This window comes from Populus euphratica, unplaced genomic scaffold (genome assembly GCF_000495115.2).
Source record: "Populus euphratica unplaced genomic scaffold, PopEup_1.0 scaffold515.1, whole genome shotgun sequence".
NCBI classification, from domain to species: domain Eukaryota; kingdom Viridiplantae; phylum Streptophyta; class Magnoliopsida; order Malpighiales; family Salicaceae; genus Populus; species Populus euphratica.
In genome coordinates this window covers 9,703-20,270 of record NW_011500394.1, presented here as the reverse complement: position 1 = coordinate 20,270, position 10,568 = coordinate 9,703, and the positions used below count along the sequence as shown (strand labels likewise).

The 10,568-nt window shown below is 31.4% G+C and overlaps 1 protein-coding gene across 1 annotated transcript; it reads right to left on the bottom strand.

The window, feature by feature from the left end:
- Positions 1-1,297: 1,297 nt before the first annotated feature.
- Positions 1,298-5,290, bottom strand: LOC105114373 (Leucine-rich repeat protein kinase family protein). The gene is made up of 2 exons (XM_011010898.1): positions 3,750-5,290; positions 1,298-2,296 (listed from the first exon to the last, which is right to left on the bottom strand). The coding sequence occupies exons 1-2, from the start codon at positions 5,044-5,046 to the stop codon at positions 1,632-1,634; spliced, it is 1,962 nt and encodes a 653-aa protein (XP_011009200.1). The 5' UTR covers positions 5,047-5,290; the 3' UTR covers positions 1,298-1,631.
- Positions 5,291-10,568: the final 5,278 nt, after the last annotated feature.

Below are 10,568 nucleotides of genomic sequence, written 5' to 3'. Positions count from 1 at the left end.
TTGTTGCTATTTAGAATAGTGATATCTATTAAAAAAAAATATTAAATAGATAGGAGAAAAGAAAGAGTAGAGAGAAAAAGAAAGAAATAAAAAAAAATTTGAAAACATATTAAAATTTTGATTATGATATTAATATACCAGTAAAAAAATTTTAACTGGATAAATCTAATCACACTAAAAAAAATCATTAACGATTACTTGAATGGACCACACTTATTATCTAAAAATAAAAGGTGGTTTACTTGTTTTTAGTGACAAGAGTGACCCACTTGAATCATTATTAATAATATTTTTTTATGTTATTAAATTTTTTTTATCGAGATTTTTTTAGGTACTGGTGATGTTATAATAAAAATTTTTATGTGTTTTTTTAAAAAATCTGTTTATTTTTTTTATTTAATATTTCTTTGTTGAAATTTATTTTTATAAATAATGATTAGTTATAAAAATTATATTTTTTAATCATAACTTGTAAAAACTGTATTATTTTATTAAGTTTTTATTTATCTCACCGATACGATAAAATATGATAAAAACTAAAAATAGCACATGGAGGTCGGGTGATAGTAGAGACTGTCAGAAAGCCGGCCAGCCTGTTCCCCACCCTGGTTCCTTTGATCATTGACTTCCTTAAACGGACAAATCTTATACCACCTAGCTCGCATTCCCCTCCACGAATACCCATGTTATCACTGTCCACGTGGCAACTCCCACCCATGATGGTCCATCCTGCTGATTTCAGACAAACGTGGTGGGACCGAGCCCAAACATTATCATGAGCCATGAGCCTCTTCGCAAGATTCTTTAATAATATTAAAGGGTTCTGCTTATTATCATGAGCCATGAGCCTCTTCGCAAGAGAAAGAAGCTCCTTTTTTAATAATATTAAAGGGTTCTGCGCAACTCCAAGAATATTATGTGGTATGCATGTGGGGTATGTATGGGTGTGGGTCTATATATATACACACACACACACATATAAACCATTGCATTCTTTGAAGGTGTTTTGGATTATTATTATTTTACTGTATTTCGACATATTTAAAAAATATATTTGTTTTTAATAAATATTAAATTCATATTTTAACATTAAAATCACTGCCACCAATCACGCGTATCATAAATCATAATCAAATTAGCCGAAGCATCCAAATTATTTAAACTAGAAGCTGGATTGGTGCTTTTTCCAGTCGTAAAGGAGGCAAATCATAATAAAAAAAACAAGACTTACTACTAGCTAGTAACAGCTAGAACTTGGCGTACAATTAAAAAAAAAAAAAAAAACCCACACGATGAGGAGAGCGGAAGTACTGATAAGAAATTTGGAAGAAAGAATTTAATAAAACCCGACTAAATCCATCACATGGTCAAATTCCAATCGGTTCATGAAAATCCCCGTCCCTCCAAAAACAATTCAGACTATAAATCGCACCACCTTTGGAAATCGTCACAAATGAAGAAAAAAAATTAAAATAATAAACCCATAAAAAAGAAGAAAGAAGAAAAGAAAACACATGTAGCTCCGCCCGACCAAATGCGCACTTTACCGCTGATACTTACGCACATTGTGCACATTCTTGAACGAGACCCTTCAGCACATGTATTCTCTCCAACACTTTTACGGAGAATTTCTATGGTGTGACAGTGCTAGGAGGCGTCCTGGCCTCTGGTGGAGGAGTATGGCTCTCGGATCCTTTAGATGGATCATCAGATGATTGCCGTAATCCATCATCCGTCTCTCCCCTGTTCATATCCTCAATCATCCTTACCACCTCTTCCATTGCTGGTCTTTGATCAGGTACAGTCGAGACACAAGCCATTGCTATCTGCAACAACTGCACCATTTCCTCCTCAATGTTATGGTACCTCATCAACTCCACGTCAAAGACCTCAGCGGTCCATTCCTCACGAACCACCGACTGGACCCACCTAGGCAAATCAATACCTTCTTCGCCTAATGAGGCTTGATTGGGTGCTTTGCCTGTTAGGAGCTCAAGTAGCAACACACCGAAACTGTACACATCGGATTTGAAGGTAACTTTGCGGGTTTCTACCACTTCTGGGGCGCGATAGCCTGCAACTCGGCTAGGTGGCGTAGAGGTACCAAAGAGCGGGTTGAGCCCGTAATCTGAAACGCAAGCGTCATGTTCAGGTCGGAGTAGAATGTTGGATGATTTGATGTTGCCATGAATCACCTTGCCCGCAATGTGGAGGTGGGCAAGACCTCTTGCTGTACTCATTGCTATTCTCATCCGGTTGTCCCAGTCTAGGGGAGTGCGGCCTGACCCTCTACTACCTGAAATAAAGACATGCTTGTTAGGACCCAAAATAAGATTTTAATCTAAAACTTGTCAACATGCCAGAAACATCATCTTTGTCACCATGGACGTACAATGCCACTCACAGGAATCCTAAGAGCCAGGAGGGTGTTCCGAAGTGTGCTAGGAATTGTTTTTTATATTTTTAAAAAATCATTTTTAACATAAACAATTCAAAAATATATCTATTTAAAAAATTACTTGAAGACCAAAAAAATCAACCCTTTGGAAACGCGGTTTCGGTTTCAAAGGCGTTCACAGACAAAATGGAAAAGCAATGACACAAATTGCAAGACGTTACACGACATCGGCTGGTTCTTTTTCGGTGGGCAAAGAAATAAACCACGGAATATTGGTAGAGCATGGATTGTCCAAAGCACCCTTCATTTAAAATGATAGAAGGCCACAGATAAAGTCCCACTGGAGGGTAAAAAAGACTAAAAATAAAGCAAAAGTGACTACTACTATACTAACTAGCCCATGTGACTGTAGTACTGGAAAAGTTGAGAGAATTCATGAACAGGTGTGCCAGACTCCCTTTACAAAAAAGAAAGAAACTAGATTTTAATGAATGCAGAGTACAAGAATTCTATGTTAGAAATTTTTTAAGGTTTAGCAAAATCAATTAATACTCCAGTTTTTTGCATAATTAGAGATCTTTTATGGACAATACTCTCTTAAGCTATCGTTTATGAGCAATCATCATTATACATGCCTTGCCATCTCACTTCGAGTTCCTTCCTTCGAAGGAGTATCTGATGAGACGCTTCGGCATCTACCATATAAAAAACCGCAATGATGTCGGTCGGTAGCTCCGTTGTCAATCATGGGTGTCGCGAAATCATAAATGTGGCGACAATGTTGGTGTAGCATTGAAAAAAGAAGAAATAAAAAAAAAACAAAGCAGACAAAAAGACGACCGTGACGCGCGCGCCAGCCTGCGTGGTTCGCACTCTAAGAATGTTGGTATGGTTTTATTTTATATGTCCTCTCCCCTTTTACCCCCTTCTTCGTGGGAAAAAAAGTACCGGTTCGACCGGAACATGGATGATGTAACCATCTGCTCATAAGCCGCAGCTAAAGAATTTGCCCCATAATTAAATGGATAGTATAAAACGATTTAATTATAATTAATTAACTAAATAATTAATATCCGGGGAGGGAGGAATGCTCTGCTTAGCTACATTTGTTCCCTTGGATAAACTATCCACAGAAAATAAATGTAATTCAATGACTGTAAACGGCCATCCTTTTAGTCAAACAAATTGAATAAAATCTTGACAGCATTAAGTGAGCCACATCCACGTTGAAAGCAAGATTTTGAGTAAAAAAGGACAAAAAAAAAATCAAAAGTAACAGTGAAAGAACAGTATGGGAAAAAAAAGGCAAAAATTGAAAAGAAACTGTAGATGAAGAAATCAGAAACCATACCGTGAAGAAGAGCAGACAAGCTACCGGCGGGCATGAAATCAGAAACAAGCAACTTCTCATCTTTTGAATAATAGTAAGCTCTTAATGGAACCACATTATCATGCTTAATCTTGCCCAAAACCTCCATTTGAGTCTCGAAATCTCTCTTGGTAACCACCACATCCTTCAACCTCTTCACCACCACAGTAGTCCCTTCCTCCAACACAGCCTTATATGAAGTCCCCACACTTCCTTTCCCCAATACCTCCGCAGATGCCCTCAATAAATCCTCCAAATCGAAGCTGTAAATCCCTCCTTCGAAAAACACCAGCTTGTTCCTCTCAGCCTCCGCTGACCCACCAGTGATATCATCCTTTGACGATGATGTCCCTGCCTCCACTGCCACAGCGCGTGCCGTCTCTGTTGGCTTTGGGGGTTTCGCGGGCCGACTCCGTTGTTTCCTCCGGAGACATAAAATCAAAAAGAGCAACAATAACAGAGCAACTAAAGCAGAGCCCACTGCGATCAAAACAATGGCAACCGTGGAAAGTTTCCTGGACTTTTTGTGCGATGGAGGCCCAGGTGGGATTTCTGATGGGGACGGAGCTGGACTTGGGAAAAATGGGTTGCAAGGCGGTAATGGGCGACCACAAAGTTGTAAATTCCCAGAAAAAGAGGATGCAGGGAACTTGGCCAAAACTTGAGGGATTGAACCGTTTAAATTGTTGTTGGAAACATTAAAATCTGTCAAATTTAACGGGCCTACACTTGGCAAGCTACCCGCGAAGTGGTTGTTCTGCAAAAAAAGCCCTGTCAAGTGGGTCAAATTGTTGACAGAAAATGGGATTAAACCGGTGAAGTTGTTTGACGAGAGATCAAGACGAGATAACCGAGTTAATCGAGTCAAGCTCGGAGGAAAATCACCCATAAACACATTGTTTTGAAGATACAGGCTCCGGAGGAGGGTTAAATTAGAGAAATCCGAGGGGATCTCACCGGAGAGACGGTTTGAGCGAAGACTCAAGACTCGGAGCTGACTCATCCTGCCAAGTGTGTTTGGCGGAATGGGGCCTATGAGCCCAACACCGGGAAGCCGGAGAGAGTACACGAAAGATTGGTTAGCATCGCACTCGATCCCGAACCAGGTACAGACGGAGGCAGAAGCGTTCCATTGAAGGCGATTCTCGTGAGGAACTTTAGAAAGAAAGGCAAGGAGAGCTTGCTTGTCTTGTACAGGCTCAGAGTCAACTCGGCCATGACTCAGAAATAGCAGAAAAGAAACAAGGATGACAGTAAGAGAGTCAAAAATTAATGACATCTGATTGACTGTACGTTTATTAGGAATTCTTCGAAAAAAGACGAGTTAATAGTGTTCGGTTCTTAGACAGAAAAGGGTGGTTTCTGGTCTCGGTGTATGCTTGTTTTCCGGTGAGATTCCATGAGAGGAGAGAGAAGAGAGTGTAGATAGTACTGCTGGGTAGGGTACGTGGTGAGAGAGAAAGATAGAGGGAGGGGGGGATTTTGTAGAAAGTATCACGAGGTTAAGTCTAGGGCAGCCAACAAGAGTGAAATAATAAAGCGGAGTGAAAATAACCGAGACCAGTCTTTGCTTGCTGGCTTGGCCGTCTTTAAACCCACCCGTGTTTTTTCCTATTTCTACGTTGTTTTTTTTTTTTTTATGTTTACCACATGAAAAAAAACAAACATTACCCTAATTCTAGGACAGCTTTTTATTTTTATTTATGATGTAGACAGTTAAAATCAAGAGAATTAAAATAATTATCTTTAAACCCACCCGTGTTTTTTCCTATTTCTACGTTGTTTTTTTTTTTAATTTTACCACATGAACAAAAACAAACATAACCCTAATTCTAGGACAACTTTTTATTTTTATTTATGATGTAGACACTTAAAATCAAGAGAATTAAAATAATTAATTTTTATTTTTTTGTTAAAAAATTATTATAACTTTTTATATAAAAAAATTAGAAAAATATAGTAATATTGAATAGAAAAAATAAATGAGCAAAATTATTTCCTTCAAATAAAAAATTAAAATTAAAAAAACATAATAATAATATATAATAAAAAAATTAAATAAAAAAAATTAAATTAACTTTTCATTTTTCAAAAGAGTTTTTCCATCAATCTCTCCAAGTTATAAGAAACTTGTTTTCATGTTAATATCTTGATAACATATTATCATTCACTATAAATATTATTTATATGTAAATCATTCTATTATAAATGTTTAATATTTTTATATGAAATGTTTCATTATAAATCTCTAATAAAATATTTTCATATCATAAATCATACCACTAAAATTTTCAATAGCAACAACTTATATATTAGAAACAATACATGAATTCTCGGACCTTTTTCCTTAAAAGGAAACATCATCATTACTTCTACATAAATACATTATATTCTATAATCTAAGTATGAATCCTTGAGCCATGATATATCATCTCAAACCTCCAACCCAACCTCCAACCAAAATTACAAGGAATTGTTGGGTTTAATATCAACCAACACCTAATGAAAAGGAATGATAACTAGATTTGTTACAAGTAAAAACTTTCAAAAGATTAAGAATACCAAAGGGCTATTATAACTTTTTATATAGAAAAACATTTAGAGAAATCTAATTTTTCTAACCTAAAAAAATTAGTTTTATTTTCTCAAAACAAAAAGAGTCATGCATTAGATCAAAAGTTTCTTTCAACACAAAAAATATATACAAACATTAACAATGTGTTTTCTAACATAAAAAAAATTATGAACAAAAAATTTGATACATAAAATAAATAAAAAATCATACGCACTAATAACCGAAGACTAATTTGAAAAGCCAAAAGATAAATGTAAATTAAGATATATGATATTGTGTTATGGGGAATCTTTTAAAAAAATTTTATTTAATTATATGAAAATTATATTTTTTGCACGAAGAGTAATAATTTAAATCTCAATAAAATAAAATAATTTGTTAGGACATTTCCTTCTTTTTTCTTATTAATATTTTTTTCTAAATTTTTTTTATTCTATGCTATTTATTTAATAAAAATCAAAAGTAATCATAACTATTATAAAATAAATTGGAAAATTTGAAATAATGATAAAAAAATAGTATTTATCTAATTAAAACCCCTTTAAATTATCGACACTCTATATGTTTTTACTAGAATATTTATTTTCTAGACAACATATTATAATCATAAAATCAGGTTTTTATTATAATAAAATAATATCATGATAATTTTAACATAAATTTATTTAAAATATAAAAATAATACAACGCTAGTGTGTTGTCATATAAAATTTTTTAATAGTGTGATTAAACTCCATGGAACCTCTTGTCTCGCTCATTTTCAAATCAAAATAATATCCAAAATATATTCTTAATTAATTAATTTTAATTAAAATTTAAAAAATATAAAAGTATATAAAAAATAAAACACTTTACCTCAAATAACAAACAAGTTTAGCTTATTAAAAAAAAAGTCACTCACATGAGCTTGGAAGCTTGGAAGGCTAAGCCCAATTATCTAGCCATATTATTATTTAAAATGAAAATGAAAGTAAATAATAAGTTGTAAACTAGTTTTACATTTTTATTCTGACACTTCTCATAACTGGAAAAGCATGGACCGATCTTTTGGTCTCAAAACATGTATTTTTAATTTTTTTTCACCTATAAACATTTAAAAAATACAACATAAATCTTAATAAACCTATACTTAACCTTAAAATAATTTTAAATTTGTCAAAAAAAATTATCATGAATCTAGAAACATTCTCCGTTATGAATCTAAAAACTCTCTCATTTTTAACAAGATAATAATTAAAAAGTTTTTAAATAAAATTTTTCTGATTAAATGAAACTCAAAAACATTAAAATTAGTTTCTTTGCTTGCGAAATTGTAAACATTCGATAACTTTCTTTCCTTTTCTCTATTTTTAAAAGACTCCTTCTCTCGTTATAAAACCTTATAAAACCTAGAGATTAAAATACAAAATAAATAAAGTGTATAAATGAAACGCCAAGAATTTAATAAACAAGGTTCAAAATTTAAAAAGAGGTTGCATTTTTTTTTCAGGGTCAAATTCAATCAACATAGTTTATATTTATTTTAAAAAATAAAATTGAATTTTATTTTATCAAATCAAATTAACTTAATGTTAAGATGTTTTTTTTGAATTGGTTAGAACTTAATAGCACAATAATATAAAAAAAAACTGTTAGGGCTAAATTTTAATTAATATAATATAAAAAAATAAAATTAAAAAAAAATATTTGATTACTAAATTAAAATTCTTCAAGGATAAAAATAAAATAAAATATATTGTGAATTTTTCTCTTTAAGGCTGCAATATTTAAACTAGGCCTTCTAGTTTTTCTTTAAATTTAATTTAATGTGAACCACTTGAATTTTTTTCATACTTTACCCATCTCAAAATTTTGTTTTTCTATCCTTTTTTTTATAGCTCAGTCAAATAATTTGGATAATTTTTGTAAATTTAATTATCCGAAATTTTTATTGCTACATCATTAATTATTTTCTCCTAAAAATATTTTAAAATTTTCAAGTAAAGTTAGGCCCAATGAAAATTTCCACCATGTAGAAACATGTTCAAGAAAAATTATAATTACATTAGTTTTTAAAATTTATAGATAATTAAAAATAATACTTCAAGTAATTTATGCAATTCAGATATTTTTTTTTACCTAAGTTACCTACCTAAAATAAAGGTAGGATGATTCTTTTAAAAATTTAATAACTTATTATCCAAACTAAATTGGGTAATGTGAGTATTTTAGAATTTATTTATTTATTAATTATACAACTAAAATTATGGGACTTAGTGAATTAGACAATTATTTTATTTTGAGCGCATGTATGACACCAAAACTTGTTATAATAACAAACTAGTATATTGTTCACATTTTGCTATCGACTGGATCAATTTTTTTAATTTAAAAATATGAAGAATTTTTTTAACAATGTTATTAAATTTGATTAAGTGGGTTAATTTTAAAACCTCCCGACTCAACTCTTTACTTCGAGTTATTAATTAAACCGTGTAAGAGCTAATTTAACTTAAATCGATCAATTTCATAAATTTAAATGCAACTTTGATGATTGATAAAGACATAAAATAAAATAGTTTGTTAGGACATTTCCTTCTTTTTCTTGTTAATATTAGTTTTTTCAGCAATTTTTTTATTTTATGTTATTTATTTGATAAAAATCAAAAGCAATCATAACAATTATAAAATAAATTGGACAACTTGAAATAATGATAAAAAAAATAGTATTTATCTAATTAAAACCCCTTTAAATTATCAACACACTATATTTTTTTTACGAGGACATTTATTTTCTAGACTACATCATATTACATCATAAAATCAGGTTTTTATTATAATAAAATACTATTATGATAATTTTAGCATAAATTTATTTAAAATATAAAAATAATACATCATTAGTGTGTTGTCATAGATAAATTTTTAAAAGTGTTATTCAACTCAATGGAACCTCTTGCCTAGTAATTAGTACTTTAAGTATATTTTTATCAAAATTTTATATTATTATTTTGCACTTGAAGTATTAATAACTCCTTAATTAAAACATGTTTTATAATAATATATCTAATAATATAAAATACCTTTAATTTGTTGTAAATATCCATCTTAAATACATATCTATCACATAAATAAAAGGATTAATTGATGAGTTTAAGAACTGAATTGAAAGGACAAAGAAATGATCAAACTTAGAAAAGAGATGCTAGTGTAGTCCAAATCGAAATATTGTTCGGTAATTGGGTCATAGATGAAGCTGTAGATCTCAAATTTAGATTTACTTTATATAGATGGAAAGGTGAGACATAGGCCTACAACTTTGATGCGAAGCTTAAATTCAATAAGGTCATTTTCAAGTCCAAATTGTAGCAACAATAAAGAAGTCTGAATCTGTCATGCAGCCCAAATATTGTTTAGTGTTTGATTCATATCTGGAGTTCTAGAAGTTCAAATGACCTCTAATTTTTTTCCTGGAAAGCTGAGACAATTTTCTAGAACTTTCATGTTTTCAAGTGGTTTCAATTCTGACGTTATCAAAGATGTTTTGGGTAGATAAGAGAAGATAAGGATTGTCATCAAAATTTTGACGTTATCAATGACGTTTTGGGCAGACAAGAGAATATAAGGATTGTCACCAAGTCAAGAGTTGGCTACCCACTCATCAATTAGTCATCAAATCAATAGTTCCTAATTTTGGCCTATAAAAGGAGGCATTTGTCATGTATTTAGGCATCTTGGTTTCCAGATCAAGATCATGCTTTTGCTTTCTCTCTTTGTATTTTTGTAATATTTAAGTTTTATTTTCATTAATATCTTGTTTATGCCTTTCATTTTCTTTCCTTAGTTAACTTTTATCTTATTCATGCTTTTATGTGGTTTATTTACTTTTCTTTCTTTTTTTATGTTTAGTTAATTTTATCATGTCAAGATGAAAAAGTCACACTAATGGTGTAAGAATAAGTATAGTGTAAACTCAACATATACCTTAATGTTTGATACTAACATGTTTTGTACTTGTTATCTTGTTCACTCTTTAATACTTTGCTTGTTAAATGATTAATCTAGAATTATGCTATATAACACTTGGTACAAAAAATACTTGGCACTTTCATAGCTCAACCGTATAATATAATTACACGACTAAAAGATTGTTGTCTTCTCTCAAGTGTAGGAGTGTCGAAGTAATAAATAACCCGGCAAGACCGGGGTCGAACCACAGGGAGGTTAATTGTAAAAATTATAAACAA